The 22,069-nt window shown below is 31.7% G+C and overlaps 1 protein-coding gene across 7 annotated transcripts in view; it reads right to left on the bottom strand.

Annotated features, from left to right (window-relative positions):
* Window positions 1-22,069, bottom strand: part of Prosap (SH3 and multiple ankyrin repeat domains prosap) — a 292,925-nt gene that overhangs the window by 6,122 nt on the left and 264,734 nt on the right. For 5 of the 7 annotated variants that reach the window (XM_076401310.1, XM_076401313.1, XM_076401311.1 and 2 more), the window contains 6 exons: window positions 20,100-20,303; window positions 9,320-9,517; window positions 4,256-4,493; window positions 527-687; window positions 329-462; window positions 5-248 (listed from right to left, as the gene is read on the bottom strand). In XM_076401310.1, the coding sequence (XP_076257425.1) occupies window positions 5-248; window positions 329-462; window positions 527-687; window positions 4,256-4,493; window positions 9,320-9,517; window positions 20,100-20,303 (1,179 nt within the window). The remainder of the gene's footprint in view (window positions 1-4; window positions 249-328; window positions 463-526; window positions 688-4,255; window positions 4,494-9,319; window positions 9,518-20,099; window positions 20,304-22,069) is intronic. The other 2 variants (XM_076401309.1, XM_076401314.1) reach the window with 2 other exon arrangements.

Below are 22,069 nucleotides of genomic sequence, written 5' to 3'. Positions count from 1 at the left end.
TCACCTAAACCGGCTACTAAGCTTTTTGCTCTGGCACGACCAATGCTTAAGGTCGTTTTAGGATCCCTTCTAGGTGGTAAGGGTGCCTGTCCAGATCGGCCCAAAGTCCCAGTTACATTACCCATTTTTCTCGGTAGAGTTGAGAATTGCCTGTTAGTAGAAGTTTCTTGGTTGTTTCCACTGGGCAGAATTGTTGATCTACTCATATGAATGGTTCCTTGAGACGTAGGTGGATCCCAAGAAACAACCTAAACATATATTTAAAGTATATATTTTGCAAGTAATATATTGAAAAACACCGATAAAGAAATATAATAAAAAATCTCACCGTCATTTTGACTAAGTCGCCAGATTTCCGAATTAGATCAACAACATGTTCATGTGATGCTGAAGAAACGTTTTCGTTGTTGATCTCTAAAAGGAAATCGCCTTTCTTCAATCCAGCTATATCAGCTACACCACCTATAAGTAAACCGAAGGAATTAAGCTTACTATGCTTAGAAAAGTTAAGTGGGATTCCTGTTACCTGGATCCACATCGTCTAAATATTGTAATGCAGGGCATTTTTCGGATGGTGTCATTTCCATTAATGGAGACATGGCTTTGGCGCCGCGCAATATAAACCCGAAGCCTTTTCTACCCTTGTGGAGCACGACAGTTCGAGGTTCAGATGGCAGGTCAAGGCTCCTGGATAGAAATTATTTCTTTTTAACATATTGCTTTTGTATTTCATAATTTTGACATAAACATATGCATCTCTATATAACTCTCCTATTTAAACTAAGAAAAATATGTTTCTTTATGAAATTCGACTTTCAGTGACTCGAAAGCCGCTCTAGCTTTTTTCTAAAAATTTTCTAAAAGCTTTCACCAGCTGCTGTACCCTCAGCTCATGAACTTTTTGACTAATTTTGAGTAGTATTTTCTCATAAACTATTCCAAACAATACTCTGAATCGTTGTTTCTTTTTGGCTACAAAATATAAAGACTACGGGAAGATAGAATGGGACGTTAAATGGGTACCATTGTAACAATGTTCTGCGTGTTCCACCAAGGGGTTGAAGGTATAGACAGACTTATTGTTTTTGGTTATCTGCGTTTGTCTAAAATTTATAGGGTATCTTTGAAAATTCATCTAATCATCTTTGACATCTTTAAAAATGAAGCAAAAAATAAAAATGTTGTGTTCCAGGAGTGAAGTTCAAATAATGTGCATTTTTGAAAGGGTCTTACTATAGCCCATTAATGGCTTTCAATTAACCAATGATAAACTTAAGGGAATTTCATATGATATTTACATAAGTACGGGAAGGATTACTCTTTGCAATTCAGACCATTCGGATTATAGACCCAAATGTGCTTTAAAGATACAATTCCTAATTGTAATTTAAATATTAAGTTTTTTTATTATGCTTGATGTACATAATTGAATTGAAATATTTAGTATACATTTATTCACAGATTCTTTATTTAAAAGGGAAATATGGATATATACTTTAGCATTAGAATCAGTAGAAGTTGATCACACCACATTGGAACAAATGTAACATATTTTTCAGAGGATGTAAATGGATACATTGCAAATATGAAAATTATAACAGGTGTTTCTGTGGACAATCTGGGGGTTTCATTGGAAATAGACGAATTTGTGCCTTCAGCAGATAGAACCCAGCTAATACAAGATAAAAATACCAAGAAGTGTATATTTACATACAGTATTTATAAACTGAATAGTTCTCGAGCGTCACACTATAATGTTATTTACATATTTTGTTATTATTCTGCTACTCTACACTTGCGATATACCACAAATGGAAAATATTACGATGGCTACATTTGCTGATGATACTGCGATTATAGCTGTCGGAGACAATAGTGAAGAAGCCTCACGAAAATTATAAGAGGCAAGTGACAATATAAATAATTGGACACAAGCTTGGAAAATAAGAATTAATGAAAGTAAATCTGTACATGTGCAGTTCACCTATAAACAGACCGTACAAGCACCAATAACATTAAGTAACACTATTATTCCATATAGCAACAACGCTAAATATCTTGGAATGAATCTCGATGCAAAACTTTGCTGGAAGGAACATATAAAGAAGAAAAGAAATGAACTGGAATTGAAATATAGGAAAATGTACTGGCTAATTGGAAGAAAATCCCAATTAACAGTACATAATAAATTGCTATTATATAAGCAAACACTAAAACCTACATGGACATACGGAGTTCAATTATGGGGATGTTCTGCAAAGAGTAACATAAATCAAATACAAATTTTTCAGAACAAAGTCCTGAGAGGTATTGTGGGTGCACCCAATTACTATGGGACCGATTACCTACATCGAGACCTTCAGATACCCACAGTCAGTCAAGAAATCAAAAGAATTGCAAGGGGCATGAGGAAAGACTCCATTCTCATACGAATGTTGAAATATTGCAATTATTGGACTCAAAAGAATCAAACTATCTGATCTTGTGTAGTGTTGTGTAGTGAGGTGCATATATTGATTAATAAATCAGTACTGATATGTATAAACATTATCTCACCAGAGACTACCCCTAGGGCCGATGGATCCTCCTAGTTATATACCTAGATTTAAGTTATTATAAAGACAAATTGTAGGTTAGACAAGGTACTTGGAACCCATTCTAATTCATTAGTGAATGATTTTATATCTGGATTTTTTATTTATTACCAAAATTATGTACTTTTAATATAACTGAAGATCGTAACTGATCAAATGCTACCCTTTTTAATACAATTGTCTGGACTATCCTCAACAAAACATTACATTGTAATAATAAAAATAACAATTGTGTTGTTTGTTTTGGCGGAAAAAAAAAGTCAATTTTTATATTAAATCTTGTAAAAATAGAAACTTTTTCATTAATGTCGAATGAAAGAGATATTATTCACACACGTTATATTTAATATCTTAAATAATAAAATAAATATAACCTGTAAAAATAGGAAATATATATTCCTATTTAAAATAATATAATCGGACCATATAGTGATTTTGGTATGTTAACAAAAATTAATCTAAACGTTAACCAGTATTTAAATAACTTTTTTAAAATTAATTTTCAAATATCCTACATCTGCATCTTGTGGTCTTTGTTTTGTTCTTTTTAGCTACATATTTAAGTATAAATATATATATATATATATATATATATATATATATATATAAATAGTTCCCCTTTAGCTATTTCTCGCAATTTGGTTTTTCCAAAAATTCTTTGTTAATTGTGCTGAAATTAGTAACGCTTTTGCTCATCAAACAGCATTGTTAATTCCATAAAAAATATTATTTTTGATCCATTGTTTTGAACATAGTAATAGTTGTTTCACTAAAATCTCTGTAAATTATAAACCAATTGCTAGAGTGAAATGATGGAATTTTTCAAGTTTGAAGGTTAGTACTAATCGGCAATTGTAGGGGTTTGTCAATAGTGGTGTCATCAATGTATCTATCAGGTCGAATACTTTTTGACTAATGTGTTCGTAAAATATCTCTGTTTAATGTTTCTGATAAATTGGATATCTGGCAATTAACATTTCCGTTCATTTTCTCTTTCTATTTAAATTTATTGGTATTTAGATGTTTTATCAATAAACCTATTCTAATCCCCAACACATATTTGTTCAAATTCAAAAGAACACGAAAACCGCGCATTAATTTGGTTTTTACGGCCAAGCAAAAAGATTTATCAGTCCGGGACGAATGTTACTATTCGTTAGATAAATTTCACCCTTTTATCTCCGTTATCCGATTTAAATCAAGATTTTAATTTGTCGAAACATTGAAAGTCGAAGTTACACATTGTCGAAGAAAGCTTTAAATCCGAAATTCAACACGGATATCATACTGTGTCTGTTTCGAAACAAATACTATTTTAGTTTTTACATTCTTTTTTAAATTATATAACGGTCTTTTATGGAAATTAAAATATGATTTATTATAGTTAAAAATATTAATTTATAATGACTCAGTATTAGTGCATTAATATCAATTGGAGACATTCGTTTGTTATTTCCATTTAATAGCGAGATAGTGGTTATAAAAATTATAACTAATTTGCATCGGTTTAATATTGGCCTATAACATCAGTGTGGGTCAGTAATATGCTTATTAACAAACATTTAATCAACACTATTGCGTTTTGATTCTATATTGTTCGAGTTAATTCTATCTATAATAAATACAAACAACTAACAAAACATGATAAGAAAATTTCTTACGTTTTTTTCGAACGAGGTGTTGTCGCAAACTGTTTGGACGTGCTCTCTCTACGTCCAACAACTCTGCCACCTGGTTGCTGAGCGGAGATTCGGGAATCTCGGGCCACCATCATGGGTGTGGTAATGTTGTGGTGTCGCAGTTTGACTTCTTGGACGCAATGGGCGGGGAACAGCCCACTACGGTTCCCTGTGCTTCGGACATTGCCCTCCAAGAAACCATCATCTGTAGCGCCCGTAACTAGAAAATCATTAAAAATTATTAATCTAGATTTGGAGATGATTACAATCAAGTTTATCTATAATATTTGTTTTTGTATCTAATTTCTTAGTTAATTTAGTGAATTAAAGTAAATTTAAGTCAAACATATTTAAAATTTAATTTAATACTTTATAAATAATTTTAGGAATATATACAGAATATATAAAAATAATTACCGATCTGTTTTTATTGAAAATAGATGTATTTATAATTATTTTTCCAATGAACAAACACGTGTTGACATTTTGTCACAACGATTTATAAGCTTGTTGGCGATGCAGTGACATGTTAATTTGTTCCAGCACTTTCTTTTTGTTCGTAAAATCGCAGTGAATTTTTAAAAGACAACCTATTGACATATTGCCCGATCATGGATTCAATATAAGCTTTATAAACAAATGAATAATTCTCGACATGCCTTGTATCATATATTTTCTGCGATAATATATAAAATTTCGTGGGAAATTTAAAAGACAGTTCAATGTAACGGGTGGGGAATATTGTTAATATCGCAGTTGTCCGTGGCACAGAAAAATAATGATCGTTTTTATTGGTCACACAGTAATATGTTCTAGTATTTGTAAAAATGCGGTTTTATATTTCAGCTAGAAACTGTACATTTATTACAGAGGACAGTTAACTTGTTCATTGAAGGATTTTCTAATGTTTAAAAACGTTTTAAAGTAAATGTTAGTTTGTTCTTGTCCGTGTTGTAAGTCTAATAAGATAGTGTCATTGCAACAGAATCACTTGAAGAAACATGACGTATATACAGTTGAATTATGGATCCCGAGAGATACTATATATTATGTTATTGTACGTATTTTGACTAGCGATTCTACTCATTGATGAAAATGCGAAGACCAATAGAAACAATTGTTTAAAAAATCTAATATAACTTAAATTTGGTGGTTTTAACATTTCTCTACATAAAATAATAGTATTCGATATAATTATTACTGAGTTATTCAGTTTATACAGACACTAACTATGGAACGCTCAAAATTGAATTTTCTACATTTATTACTTTTGTTGTTTTATTTGAAAGAATCTGCTGCCGAGGCATATCAAACCCTTGTAGAAAGATAGAAGATACTTATGATTCAACCATTTCCCGATGTTTAAATGCGATGGGAAAAGAAGATAATCGTTATATATCCATTTTAAGATCGCAAATTTATAACAAAAAGGAAAAAAAGATGATTTTCTGCTGTGTAATGTGACTGCCGATGAAAAGTGGATAGTATGACAATCCCAAATGTAGAAAGTCATGTACAAAGTCCAGGAGAGCCAATCACATTTTGCTGCGCAGATGGCACACTCATGAACAAAAAATCTACAAAGGTGAGTAACAAATGATTTTATCCACTTGTACGATAACGCCTCGGTCCTACGCTGGAGTTGTGGAGGGATATACTGTTGTAGCTTGAATGGGAAATTACCAGACTTAGAGACTTCTGATTACTACTTGTTCGGATCGATGCAGCATAGATTATCACACGGTTTCAAAATGGATCGATGATTTATTTCAAAAAGGTTTTTATTGATATTTGGGTTTTACCGTGGTCATGAAAATTATCAGAATACTTACAAGTACTTATATAATGTGCTGTTGTTCATTGTAATTTCTTTGGGTTTGGGTAAAATTGTAAACAAGCAAAATTGTTACCGTTTTGATGAAGCTATTTCGCCTCCTGTATTATTACACGTGATCCGTCTGTTATCAATATTTTCTTTTATTTATTGTTAAGCCATATTGTTCTGCATATAAACAAAGGATTTCGAAAAAATATCGATATATAACTATTTTACAGACGATATTGATATTTTGTTGACCAATTGTTTTTTAATATTTCTTCAAAATTTCTATTATTTTTGGTACTTAATTTTATATGTTTTCTATTTAATTTCAAAGGTTTATTAAAAATACCGTTTCTTTTTAAAATGTTTAATTTTAATAATAATAAAAATGTGTAATTTTAATCGAAGCCGATATATCGATATTTTTAAAAATAACATTTACATTGTGAAGAATTAATTTTATATCTGCATCAAAGTGTATAATGCTGCTGTTCATGAATATTAGGTTATAAAGTTTGTATCATAATACTGGACGCCATATTTGTTGCCAAATACTGTTTTAATACAACTATTGTGTTTAAAAGTAATATAAAGAGAATATCTTGTTAGTGGACACATCTACAATATATTATGTGAAGTTAGTGGAATATCTAGTATCGGATACGCCATTATTTAAATTTGATTTAACCATGATAACTGACATTTGGTGGAGCTTAATAATTTCTTACAATTCTGGAATACTAAAAGAAGATAGATGCATTAGATATAGTACAGAGGCAGTAACATTAACGTGCGAGAGCAAAATTTAGGAACATAAATCGTTCTGATATTATGGCTGCAGAAGAAACTCTAATTTCAATTACTTATGTTAACAGAGAATGAACAATGAGAATGGCATGAGAATTTTCTGCGTACAATGAGTGACAAGATAAATAACATGTAAAAGAACAAACAAAAAACCACGAACTCTTAGGTGGATGTTCAATTACCTCTGAATTGTCGGCAATCTCAATACTTCCTTAGGATACGACGATGGCCAGGCACCGGCACATCAACGTTTCCGAGTTCTTTCCACATGCAACTCAATCACGTTTCGTATCGTATTATTAAAATAGCTCGAGGACCTACTGCAGCCACCGTAATTGTTTCGCAACGCCGCAAAGAAAAAAAAAACAAAGAAAAACACAAAACCAATAAAGCAAACCATTCTATTTGCATTATCAAATTTACATTATGTCTGCGCTATGCCGTGGCACTTTTATTGCGTCTATAATACCCGTGTTTGATTAATGCTTACGCTGCGGAATAAAAACCCACCGGGTTAGTCGCCTTTGGAGGTTTTAAAGGCTGCGTAGGCAGCCCGAGAGCTCGATTTCGTGTTGTCGTCGACAGAAAAATATCCCGGAATAGCTTTCGCTTTATGGAGTATCATTGTACTGGTTGGTGTTATGACTTGTTGATGTTTGGGACAATGGAATCGACCTTTATGGCTACTAAGGGTTAAACTTTTTTTAAAATTTTATGTCAATGTTATTTTAATCTATTACGTCGCTGTCATTAAAGTCAAAAGAGCCTTTACGCGTCATAGTATTACGATGCTGCAAGTGAATGTTTCATTCAAATTAGTATTTTTAAAATATACAAAAGTAACAATAAATAGTTTGAAATAATGTTTTTTTGTAAGATTTATAATAATTAGCCAAGTTTACAAATTCGGCTCAAGTTTTGGGCCCGAGCAAATGAGAAAGATTTTTAACGTTATTTGGTGCCCTGAACTTAGATCTTCAATCCGTGCTTCCAGTTCGCGTATGGTGGCAGCACTGCGCTCCTACAACGGCTGTCAGCTGATGACGTTGCATTAAAAATCATTTGCAAATTGTTGTTGTGTTGTGATTGCGATTCGGAACGTGTAAAAAATCAGATACAACGTTGCAAAGTCCATTCAAAGTGTTTCTGTTAGGTCCACGGATGTTCTTGGTAACCATGGAAAAATTATAATAAATGCACTCAAAGATGTATATTTGTAGTACTTTGGTTTTGCTATAGTAAATATTGACAAACCGTAGGTACCAAAATTGTATTGTAACGCGCGCAAAAAAACCTGCACAAGTGGTCATTTGAAAAAGGTATTTTCTGTGGTAAGGTCATGGAGAGAACAGAAAAGTCATATAAATGAGAGTTAATTTTACTCGCTAAAAGAAAAAAAAAAAACAGCACAGTATAAATATCATGACGTATCATTAGTGTCGAAGCCAGTTTCACGCACGGACAGTGATCCATTGCCAATGCCTAGGTATAATTGAAGAAAATACTTTAAGAACTTTGTCTTCATCACTGGCCGGGGGCTCGAATACTAATGGCTGACGTAAAGTTTACAAAATACTTAATGCTGGATGAAGCAGCAGCATGGCCATCGTTTCAATCGAGTTACTGACTTGGATTCGGCCCCCAATTTATCTTAAAAACAGCTTTTGGTTTCTCAGGTCCAAAACCGTGTATAGTTGTGTTATAAATCGAAACGACCCTTTTATACGTCTTTAAAATAGTGGACACAACAATGATCAAATAAAAAAAGATACTGTGGAACAATCACATATTGCAGAATACTTAATAGTACTATTAAATGATTAATTTAAGCAAAAGTCATAGCCAAATAGAGTTCATTTTATCAGAATTTGAATTAAATGTAAATTATATCAGAAACAACTTTTACTTTTCCTATTTAATTAAAAAAAAGTGCTAATAGTTTTAATGGTAACTTACATTACACAATAATATATCGCAAAATCCGTGAAAACCTAGATGGAATAAATACCTGGGTAGTATATTATTCACAAATTATTGTTACAAAGTCCGAGAAATCCAGATTCCACCAAACAATTTTCTTTTTTGTAGACCTTAGTGGTGCAGATTAATGAACAATGGCGAAAAACATAAACTCTGAGATGATTTTATAACAAGTAGAAATAGATTTTAAGAAATAATTTAATTTAATTTAAACTTAATAAGTGTAGTAAAAAACGAAGAAGAAACTTACAAAGAAGTACTATCTGAAGATTATAGAATTATATTTAGATCATCCAGAACTAGAAAATATACTCCAAAAGAACTGAACGTCATGCCTGATCTTGAGACAGGTGGGAACAAAGAAGAATACTGTATGACACGACAAGTACGAAAAGTAGGATATAAAATAATTAAAATTTGTATTTAGTCTGACTTACCTTCGATTAATTCACCTTCCCTAATTGTAATGTGACCTTTCTCTTTCGGATAGTAGGATTCGATGCAAACTACGGTACTTCCTGGCATGGATATACTGCAATTGGTGGTATCCGAGTTAGCAGTTCCTACTCCAGAACTGTCGCTGATAATGTCACTGGCATCACCAAGGCTCTTATCTGCAACACCCAGTGCGAGCACTGGATATAGATCACGAGTTTATGGCACAAATTACAAAATAATTATAGTATGTATATTATATAATTATGTATAAACATTTAACAATTTAGTCACCGTTTACTCGTGTATCACCACTATGATATCATACAGATAAGTTAGTTTCATACAGGGAACATATGTAGTAACAGTAGAAAGGATCCTCTCTTATGAATCAGTAGTAATTTTCGGCAAACTTAACAAAGATAAATAAATATTTTAAATATATCATTTGTAATCGAAATTTTTTTTTCATAGTCTTAACCCTAATATCGAACCTAGGTTGTTAAAATAATGTGAGGTTCTTTTACAAATATTTTTAGAAAACTATATAAATAAAGTATATAAATAACAATTTTTACAAAGCTACGGAAATTTATATTAAGATGGCAAGGGTTAAGTGAAGATGCTTCTTTTAAGAAAATTGTCTGTATGTAAAACTGAAAAGCTTCAATATCAAAAACTGTCAGATAATGAAAAAAAAATTGACTCAATGTTCAGCTTATTTGACAAATTTAACTGGCTTCTGATTTCCCTCATACATTAAAATATTATTTTGTGGAAAATGATTTTCCTTAAACGAAAAAGTAATAGTTACTATCTAAGGTGATTTAGTAAGCCTTCTGTAAAATCACTGCTATTAGGTATTAGAAAAAATTGGTACATTATATATTAAACAAAATATATATCCTCATTTTCTACAGCCAATGATGTTGGTTTGACAATGACTCAATTATCGATCTATTTTATGTAGATCAAGATATGTAGTATAAATTTAAATAAGTAATCAGAAGGCACTAAGACTGGTGAGTACACTGGGTGCGGCAAAACTTCCCATTCGAGTTGCAAGTGTATATTCTTCACAACTCTTGCAAGGTATGGCTGAGCGCTGTTACGTAAGATGGCAACTTCTTTACGTTTGTTACTCGCTATTGTTTTTCTTTTATGAAAATTCGTCATTCAGTTTATTCAACTGATGCAACATTCATTCGGATTTGACAGCTCATAATACACTACACGTTGCTGATCTCATATTATCCATATTCCGTTTCAGGGTCGATATACACGGCTCTCCTGTACTAACCCACGCTACTTTACGCTTGGGGTTTTGGTAGTAGATCCACTTTTTATCCATACGTTGCAAAAAATTCTTCTTTTGGCTGATAAACAATAAAAATCTGTCTTGAAATTGAAACGTCTCGAAATGATATATTCAATCAATTCGTGTGGTAACATTTTTTTCCTTTCCGATCTTTCCCATCACATGTAAATGTCTAGTCACCAATTTCTAAGAGGTATGAAAGTTTTTTATAACGAGTATGAACTGGGTTTTTGTCCAATAAGTCTCGAAATTGATTTTCTTCGAATCACCGCTTTTAAATGATTAAAACCTCGATAACAGACTTCGATAACTTCGATAACAGACTTCTTCAAATAAAGTTAATGAATATCGAAATTGCTATTTTGAACGATCCATAATCAAGGCCTCTATACATTGAACAACTGAATAATACTAAATAGAAAAATATTATTTTATATAGAATACTGTCAAAACCATCGAATATAACAGTTAGGTTAGATTGTCTAACAGTTGTTTATATTTATAATTCACATTTTCACGAACAGATATCACTAATCAAAATACATACAAGTACCTAATACTATAAATAAATTGGAGGGCCGTTGAAATAAAATAAAAAGAAATTATACTGAAACCTTTTGAAACTTCACCATTTTTACGTAACAACTATGTATAAAGCCGATATTTCATTTCCATTCTGCGAACCTGTGCACCCTAGTATATATATCGTTCGTGATAAATGTTAAAGTGGGAGCTCTTATGAGATCAAGTCACACGCTAGAACAATGGTCGGAAGTAGCTAGAACACGATGTATGCGTCACGACATATCTCGATCATGAACTGCACCGTCTACGAGCTAAATATGTTTGGATTCAATGAACAATATACTCCATTTTTACCATTTATTCGAAACTAAATCAGTAAATGTCAGGATTATTAAAATTCGCGGCATAAGCTGCCACTACAGTGAATGTAATGTATTTGTTATAATATAAAAAGAAATTATAAAATTGAGGATAAAATAATCTTTTCTAATATATGATTTTATAGTCGCATATCTCTACCAGAGTAATAATATTCGATGAAGACATACTATAGCGCGTTTGAAAGGTAACAGGACATAGAATATTCTAGGTGTGAAGGTAGCCTCACCCGTCTGTAACAATTACTGTGCGTTGAAATGGATATTTTAGAAGATTAATTTCATCGTATTTTGCTTTTTTATTTACGAAAAGGGTAAAAAAATAGCTTGCCTGCTTCAGTGAATGTTAGTGTCAGAATTGGTTTGTTTGTTCCCGTTCCGGAAAATTCAATGTTGAAGATGAAACTCGTACTGAGTCACCAGTACCAGTCAATCAAAAATGAATTAAGGACGGCATTCTTAAAAAATATCGATATATTTCATCTTACGAAATCGTTACAAAACTGAGCCTCCACTATGACACAATTCCGAACTATTTGCATAGGACTGGATATCAGATGAAGCTCAATACTTAGGTGGTACATGAATTAATAGCGAAAAAGATTCCATTTGTGGATCGTAGCTGAACTAAAGTAATTTTTTAAGCGAATTATTATAGGCGATGAAAAGTGGATTATAAACGATAATTCGAAAAGGAGCTGTTAATCATCAGGCACTTGAACCTAGCCAAACTCTTTTAAAAGCCAAACGACTTTTTACTGTTAACAGCTAAAGCGAATGAAGCAGGTCATTACAAATAAACGTCCAGAATTGAACAATAGGAAATGCTTTATCTTCGAATACGACAATGCTAAACCATATACATCTTTAATGAGCCAGCAAATATTGAAAGAGATTTGTTAAGAAGTTTTGATGCATCCACTCTATTGTATTATCCGATTACCATTTTTCGGTTTTTACAAAACTATTTGAATGATGTAAAACTGACTTCAAAAGAGGCTCGTGAAAATTGCTTGATTCAATTTTTGGCCCAGAAAGCTCGGAAGCTCCGAATTATGGTTTTAAATGGCAGAAAAGTTGCAAAAAATCATCTATCAAATCGGTACATATCCTTTATATCTATATATACTATATATACCTAACATATTGCTTCTTTAAAGGCAATACGTTTTGTTTATATATACGAAAAAGTTAGGTTAAGAAAGCATTAAGAAGTCTATTAAGAAGGCAGCAATATGTACAGAGAATTCGAGAATTCGAGAGTCGCCGAGCATATTATGTATAATTATTACGTGTTGGTTTGTTACGTTTAAACATGGCCAAATACTGCTCAGAATCATTAACACGTTCTTGTTTTGTTTTCTCAGAGTCAAATGCTCATGTAATATAAAACCAACACGTTCATTTGATACCTTTACGATGTTATCTAATTCACTTAACTTCACTTTTCGATCATTTAAAACTATTTTGTGAATTTTTTGGATGTTTTCTGGTATACTGTCCACTGCGTTCTGCATGGTCGGTGTCTCTATGACCACGTTTGAGGTCAGCAAACCAACGTTTTATTATTGTTTCTGATGAAGCGGAGTCCTTATAACACTTTTCAAGCCATTGATTCGTTTGAACGGTATTTTTTCCCATAAAGAAGCAGCGTAAAATTAAAACACGAAATTGTTTTTGATCCATTGTTTTGAAAATAACAAAACTAGTGTCACTTTTAGCACAATAACTCACAAACTTATGCCTAGAATATCATAACATTTTAACAGCTTTCTTTTGAAGGCCCATCTATGTGTTAGTCCCGGGACTTTTAAGTCTATATGTTTAAAGGACAACTAAAAAACACGCCATTGGATCTCCTTTGTGAACAATAAATATGAAACTTTTATAAAATATAGTTTTTGATTTCAGTATTTTTCTTTTTTTTCAGTATATTAAAAATCCTAATCATATATATGGTATCGTTTTAAAAAAGTATAACAATTAACATAACCGTGAAAAAAATTCACTTAGTAAATATTCGCAAAACCTTTGATTTGATTATTATTAATTTACAGACCTCATATAAATCATGGTACGAGAGCTCATAGCGACCTTTTGAATTTCCCGAACTATTAATTATTAATAGTCCTATTAACAGACTACTGTGAGATTTGGAGCAATCTGCAATTTGATTTGTTTGATGTTTGATACCCATTGATAGCAGAATACTTCTCGAATTAAAATTTTTGTTTTAAAAAAAACACCACCGATATCAAGAAGATGCTTGATAAATAAGTTCTTAAAAAGTGGTTTACTGAGTTCCGTTGAGGTCGTACCAGCACAACATTCAGGTCGCCCAAAGCGTGACAATTTCTGTCACGCTAAAAATCGTCAATAATATCTATGGTGTAGTATTCGAAAATCTCTCTTCTCTCTCAACTGAGATGAAAAAGCTAACTTCGCGATGGGTGCTGTGATGGCTAACACTTGACCATAAGCGCAATTGCATGACCTCTTCAAAGGAGTATTTGGTGATATTCAGTGGCAATCCGAACGAGTTTTTGAGCCGTTTCGTTACCGCTGACGTACTTATACCTGTGTTACTATGCTGTGCTACGTTACCGCTGTACATGGGTACAACAAAAAACACTAAAGACCAAGGAACAATCAAAACAGTGGGGTTCTCCGGGTGAACGTGCACCAAAGGTAGTCAAGTTATGTCTGTCTGTTAGCTACAGTGTTTTTGGGGTAACACCGCGTATATTTCATATCAATTTTCTTGAAATACATGAAACGATAACCAGGGAATGTTATCCATAGTTTTAAAACAGATTTGATATTGATTTCAAGTAAAAACGACCTCATTTAGGAATTAAAAAATAATTTCTAGATTTAGCTCTTCCTGCGAGTATTTCCTGTTTTCAAACCAGAGAAAAATGTGAGGTTGGGTCGAATGAAGAGGTCATCATTGAAACCTATTATTTGAACGGAATACATTGGAAACACTATGTCCTAAATGTATTGTTTGAAATGGAGATACGTTGACAAATACAACGATTTTTTATCGAAAAAATATATTTTATTCAAAAAGTCACAGACTTATGAAAGTGCCTTCGTAAATCAAGGATTTTATGTTTCCATAAATGAGTGGCTTAGGAAGCAAGACCATCTTTATTGTCTAATGTTTTGAAACTCTTCAAAATTAATAAACAACTTCTTAACGTTTTCTTTGCGAATAATACGTTAATTAAAAAAAAAAGCTACAAATTGATTTCAATACCTAATAATAATCCGGTTACCCTACTAATATTATAGTACGTTAAATAAAATTAAAGTATGATTTATATTTTCAAAAATTAATAGTGTAGCCAAGCAGTGTTACACTTAACCAACATCTGACATCCTATCTCGTACCGTTATCTTAGGGCACGTTTAAATTTCAGCTCTGAATACTTGAATTATTATAGTTTACTACGTGCTCCGTGTATCCAATATCATTAACAATAACACACTACAATTATTTTAACGACCACTAATTTTGCTGTAAATTGGATTTTAATTATAATCGTAATCCTCCTAATTAATTATTATTTAAATGCTTAGTTGGTTGCGTTCTGTTCTTGTTTTATGAACGAAGGATAATCGAGGTCAATTATTTTCCGAGAAGTATTGTTTTTTTTTGCGAATTCCCATCTCATTTCGTTATATCATTAGATAAGTTATAAAAAAATGGTTTTAATATATTATAATAATTTATAAGAAATTGAAATCTATATATTCAAAACATATCTATCTATACAATTAACAATTCCCGGTTGTCTAGCGGATTATCTGTAGATTGTAGATTTTTAAGTTAAAAATGATATAAGTAGGCGTATAAAAAGGGTAAGATAATTTGTTATAATAAAAGAAATATCTCAAAAAATAGGACATGAACTCTAGCCATGAGTTCATTTGACTTGACTTTAGCAAAATTTAAATAATAAGATACATTTTTAGATAAAAAATATTTTATTTTAAAAGTAATTAAAGTATGACCATAAGACTTTATTTACGTTAAACCTTGTTTTTAAGATTTAACGAAAGGTACATTAACATTACAATTCCCATTTATTGAGCAGATTCGAGCAAATTGTAATGGTAGTTATTGTAGTCGTATTATTAGAAATTCATATAAGACACAACTTATGAGTCGGTCAATTTTTGGACCAAAATTCTACTGCAAAAAGGCTTTTCAAGCAGACGTTTATATAAATGATGGTGGAGTAGTCACTTTAGGTTAACTCAGTTTCCTTGAAATATACAGATTTTGATACGCAAGGGAAATTTTACATATTAGAAGTACAAATTGAAAAGAAGAGTGATGCATCGAAAGGACGAAAGGCCATTTGATATGTGGCTCATCATTTCTTTTGTGAATTTATCTGCGAACATGAATAGTTTTGATCTAAACAAACGATGAGATTGTGGGAAGTGTTGCTTGTTTTAATTGCAAAAACACTATAGCTGAAACGCGTAGAGTGATAATAGTATACGGTGTGTTGCTAAAAATGGGCGTAACGATTACAGAAATATGTTATCAAACTCAACTTATGAGCTTGAGCTGGACATTAAAGATGAACTGCAAATATCTAAATATCCTTTTTACACGATAGTGTCTGAGTTTTACCATGTTAAAAATTATTTTTAATGTGCCCTGGTATCGTACATCAACTATGGCTTCATTAAAAAGAAGTAGTTCTTGGTGCCAAGTTGCTTCCGCCTCATAAATACCACCATATTTTTAGTGCCATCTTATTCATATAACCCCATGATTTTCTATCTAGTTAAATCCGTAAAATTTTGAAAGTTTAAATCCGTCTTGATCTAGAAATACTTTCAATTTCACATTTATTTTGGAAATTGTTTCAAAATAACCATTTTCATTTGATATTATTATGATATATTATCATATGACATACTACATCCAGCTGAGCATATTAACACAATTTAATATAAAAAAATGTTGTTAGGAAATCTAGCTCCGATTCATTACTTAAGAAATAAGTTTAGTAGTTTCTAAATAAGGTAGACGACAAAAACTGTTTACAAATGCTAATTTGTTAAAAAATATATAATAGATATAAAAGTTTTGAGCAGTAAAGACATTTTTTGCCAATATGAATATTGGAAATCAATTAGTTGGAAGAACCTTAAACCATTACAAATAATATTAATTATTCAATATGACTTAAATTACAAAAAAAAATATTATAATTGCAGCTTTAAAATGAACGGTATTTTATCTAGTATATATGAAGGTTAGTAAATTGTTAGTATTGTTCACGGTTAAGGCACGTAATAGTTTTAAAATATTAAGTCAAATGTTACAATTGTTGATAATAGCTGAATACATACACTTCATAAATATAAATCAAATAACTTAAACGTGATATAAACTAATCCCTAAATAATGATGTAAAGTTACTATATTACTAACTAAGCACTAAATCATACACTGATGACGCTAACGCATTTTGCGAAACGTGCATCGACTGACGCCAAGCCAACGATGCAGTGTCTCGTACAGTTTAATCACTAAATAAACAATGAGGTCTCTATAAAAAATATCAAATGCACATATAGCCATGCTGTTAGGTCTAACAGCTAAAAATGGAATTATATGAGAATACGAATGTGGATGATGTTCTTAACGTTTTGGTTTATCATGACAAATTTACTGAAATTAATGTTTCCTTTATGATGAAATAACATTTTTGTTAAAATCAAATATGGTTTTGCAATAACGGTATATAGAAAAGACCGGGAAAAGAATAGGGTTTAAAAAGTTATTTAGGCTTTACTACTTATTAGTATTTAGAAACCTATTCACTTATTATCAGTTTCCTTACAGGGAATAAATTGACATGATGAATAAATATCAATGTTTGGTTGAGTAAGATACAATTGAACATGAATACCAGGCAATATAGTACATCTTGTTGCATGTTGGCAACACTGCTTCCGTGTAAATAAAGCGACGCGTATGTATTGCTCAGTTTACATGCCAAGTCTTGCATATGTGATCTTGAGTGTTTTTTTAATTGTTAAAAAAACTAGCCTTGGGAACTATCGACTGAAATTGACTATCGACTGTTTCAGTCGACTGTTTTCAGTCGCTATTTTCGGCTCGACTGATTTTATTACTATTTACTATCGACTGTTTCAGTCGTTTACTTTTAATTACACTTCTCGAGTCTACTAGTTTCATTCGACTGATTTTTCGACGTTCTGGCTCTGTCGTCCTAGCCGCGACGTTCATTGGTTTGAATGTGCCGTATTTATGCTTACATAGATTTATATGTGATATATTTAGTTTCATGTGTTTTTTGTAGTTTGCTTGTAAATAGCAATATATTGTACATTAATATAGCAGCATTTTGGAATGATACTTTTCAAGATTATTAATATAGTAGGGCAAAAGGAGTAAAACTGTGAATGAAAAATAGTAAAATATTTTTCACTATTTTTATGGCAATAATAGGTTTTTTTTTATTTCCTTTTTGATTGTATGTTATTTAAAAGGTGTCTGGTATTTATTGTGCGGTCATTTTTAGTTATGTCATGGATTAGTGTTTTCTATGAGTAGGTATACGTTTAGTTTCAATTAATATTTATGGTTATTGTACATCTTTATTTTTTAGTTTTTGTTTAAATTCTATTGTATTATCTAGATTTATTATAGTATGTTATTTAAAATAGCAATTAACATATTATTAAAATAATTGTGGTCTTTATTCCATTCCTTTTTACAGATCCACAGAACATTCATAAAACATAAAAAAAATTTCTACTTCATTGCAATGTAATAGTATTTCTTTCCTTTTCTTTTTTAGTCAGTACCTATGAAGGAATATGGTCTTACTTATAGTACGATTGAAAAAAAAATAAACACATTAATATTAAAGAAAACAACCAATTGTATTTATTATATTTATATTATGCCTTCATTACTTTCAAAATATTAAGATTAAATACGATGAAACGTATTTGGGATAATTACTCAATTCCTTGTAATTACTCAATTGGCATTGCCAATTGCCCATTTAAATTGACTCGAAAGGAATTGATCCAAGCAATTAACTCCCTCCCTTCCTCTCTCACAATTTATATGGGAATGTATTCGTACATCTTCGTCTGATATCACGAATGAAAAAAAAAACAGTTGAACCGTGCATTTAACTGTAAATAGTAATTACTATTTTCAGTCGCTAGTTTATTGACTATCGACTATTTTGCGATTATCGACTGTTTCAATTATTTTCAGTCGATGGTTCCCAACGCTAAAAAACCAATCAATGAAATATGTGATCTCTCAGACAGCTGAATTGGTTAGTATTTCATGAGTAATAGTATCTACAATAATAACAAAACATGGTAAAACGTCGTCGGTGCAGAAGAATAGTGAGCGGAACCCAAAGTTCTCTGACAGAGATCAACGAATATTTTCAAGACAACATAAAACTATCGCGGCAAAAATGATAGCAGAATTTAACACTTGCAATTGTTCCGTTATGATTTGGGAGGCAATATTAGGCAAATTGGGCGGGTATTTAGCTGGTCTTCTAATTCACATCCCTGGCCGGATTACTCTAGTGAATATCTCGACAATATTCATTCCAGTTCTGCCATATTGCAAGATGATAATGAGCCCTTACATATAGCCAAAAACGTATAGTGTGAACAGTATCAGAATATGATCAAATATTTTCCCTGGACAATAAAACCGCCAGACCTCAATATAAATGAACCCTTATGAGGAGTTTTAGCGCAGCTTTCCATCTCTAACATCACTGCAGCAACTGGCAGATGTTTTGATATAATAATGGGACAACATTCCGTTGGAAATTATTCAGGCACTCCATGAATCTATCTCGCGAAGAACTGCAGCTATTTTAAAAGCAGATGTTAAAAATTAATTAGTTTGAGGAGCATCAGAATATCATCTTTTCTGGTCAGCACAATCACCAGACCTCAACACAATTGAATCGCTATGGGGAGCTTTAAGGCAGAGAATAATGTGTAGATTTCCATCTCCAACATTATTGAAACCATTGGTGGATGTTTTGATATACAACGGGACAATATTTTGTGAAGATTTGAAGGTGTTCTAAAAGCAAATAGAGGCTCCACACCTTATTAATAAATAAATATAATGTATATGTCAGGTGTTCATATAATTTTTCCACCCTTGTGGTAGGTTTATAAAACAAGAATATGTGTTATATATTCTGATAAGATTAATAAATAATTAGGACTTTATATTAAGAAATTAAGTAAGAAATATTTGAGTAACCAATATCATCAAATTATTAAAAAACAATTTTTTAGGAGGACGAATGTAAGCAATTTAATAATCAAGTATAATTTATTGTATAACTTATCCAAAACGTTAATCACACCAACAACATTGAGATCGACATGAATCGACCAAGTGGCATCACAAAAATGTACGAACGATCGAACAAATGTATAACAGGAGGAAAGAAAGTGATAGTGAGAGACAAATAAGACGATTAGTAAACAGAAGAAAACGCTTACCTGTTATAATACTGGCGTTGTCGGTCTCGGGGGGCGCGCTTCCGTCACTTAAGCTTGAACTCGCCGAACTGAAGGGTAGGGATGATCGGTCGCTGGGACAGGGTGAGGGGGGTAGGGCGAGGGTGCTGAGAGATGGCGCTCTGGTCAGCCATCCGATTGCACTTCGACGTTTCGGGTTGTAGCTGGGGGGTCCACGGAACGGGACTGAAAATAGCATTGATGCAGGCGAGGCATGCTTGATATCGATAGGGGGTAGCGCAAATGCGGGGAGAACAAACAACAGTGCTTCAGATCTGCGATATTTTGATCAACGACCAATATGTTCAAAATTTCAAAATAATAACTTTGCCTGTATATTATATAGACCATTAATATCGCAGTTCTAAGAAAGCTGAAAATAGATGAATATAGTTGTGATAAAATACCTACAAACTACGGAACACAAATTATAATATGCTACGTAATGGTAAACCCATACCTGTACTAACAAAATTAAAAAGTTATTTTCTACCTCTGATTTTAAAATTGGTAAAATCATGCTGAAGATTTGATGAGTCATCAATTCTTGAAATATCATCACATAAGAATAGAGAAAAGATAATTATGAACTTTTTAAAATTATACAACCTACTTACTTGTCAAATTATGTTAATCGCCCTGTGGTTGAAATTCGACCACAATATATTAATTTACCATACTTTTATCATAATAGAGTAAAAGGACTAATTTAAAAATGATGTATTATTAAAATTTGTTCTTACAGTATTTTTAATATGAGATCAGAAATGTCTTTAATATATAACATTAATTAAAATAATAAAAGTCTATATTAAAACATATTAAAATATATGTAAACTATCTCAAGAACTAATACTCACAAATATTTTTTAAACTGCATTTAATTAAATTTAATTTCTATTAACTTTCAATTGTTAACAAAATATTAACAAGGGTAATAAGGATACATTACTACGCCACTGGACATTATAACAAAGTATCATAAGTACGATTATTTTGAGAATTGGAATAGCTTCAGAACTTACAGTATACATGCTCTTTTTTACTCTTATGTTATAAACATAAGTATAGAATAATAAATAAAGTAATGTATGTTTATATACATTGAATGTTTTAATTCAATATTCCAATAAAATATTCATTTTAACTCTTGATGCACAAATTAACGTATCAAATTATCAATATTGTGATTTCTCGAAAATCCAAATATTTTGTAAGCAAAGAGAACAGACGATTCTTATTATTTTCGAATTTTGTTAATCTATGTTGTGATGACATTTTCACATATGTCGGGTTTTTCTTTCAGTTGTTCCGTTCCTTTCAATCTTCCGTTAAGGCGAGCACATTAATTTGTTTTCTCTTTATCCCCAGCGAGATTCAATCCTAGTACATTATTGTTGTGAGCCAAACGCTTAGTCCGCTGGGTTTGTTTATATATTTTATGTCACCGATCCGGAGGCTATTCCAGGTGGTTTCATTTCGGCCTTTTTCGTTTTGTTGGAATATATTTATTTGTAGCGCATATTACATAAAAATATTAAGCCTAAAGATTCTTCCTCGATATAAGCTTTAACCGTACCAAATTTCACGCCTTAGTGCCGCCGTTTTCTTCAAAAAGGGAGGCAAAATTTTCACTAAGCCCTTAAATATATAGATTATCTATATATTTATTGTGATATATTTTAAAAGGATACTTCAAGCAATTAAATGTTTTATTATGCGCTTGTCATGTGAATAGTGCTAATACATGTTATATCACGCGACTGATACAGCTGTGGCTACAAAGACAGTGTGTGTTTATGCTTCACTTAATGGTGTAGTGAGTTGTCTAGACATAGGAGTTTGGTTTACATTAGAATATATTTAAACCTTCAGTATCGTTTTGCGATCGCCGTTTCACAATCGCCACTTCTTTCCGTAAGATTTTATTAATTAAGACTTCACATTTCATA

Source organism: Rhynchophorus ferrugineus, unplaced genomic scaffold (assembly GCF_030347505.1).
Source record: "Rhynchophorus ferrugineus isolate W39M unplaced genomic scaffold, kcgeb_rfMv2 rfM3, whole genome shotgun sequence".
NCBI lineage: Eukaryota > Metazoa > Arthropoda > Insecta > Coleoptera > Curculionidae > Rhynchophorus > Rhynchophorus ferrugineus.
Note: the sequence above shows the minus strand (reverse complement) of the source record. Positions and strands in the feature narration are given on the sequence as shown.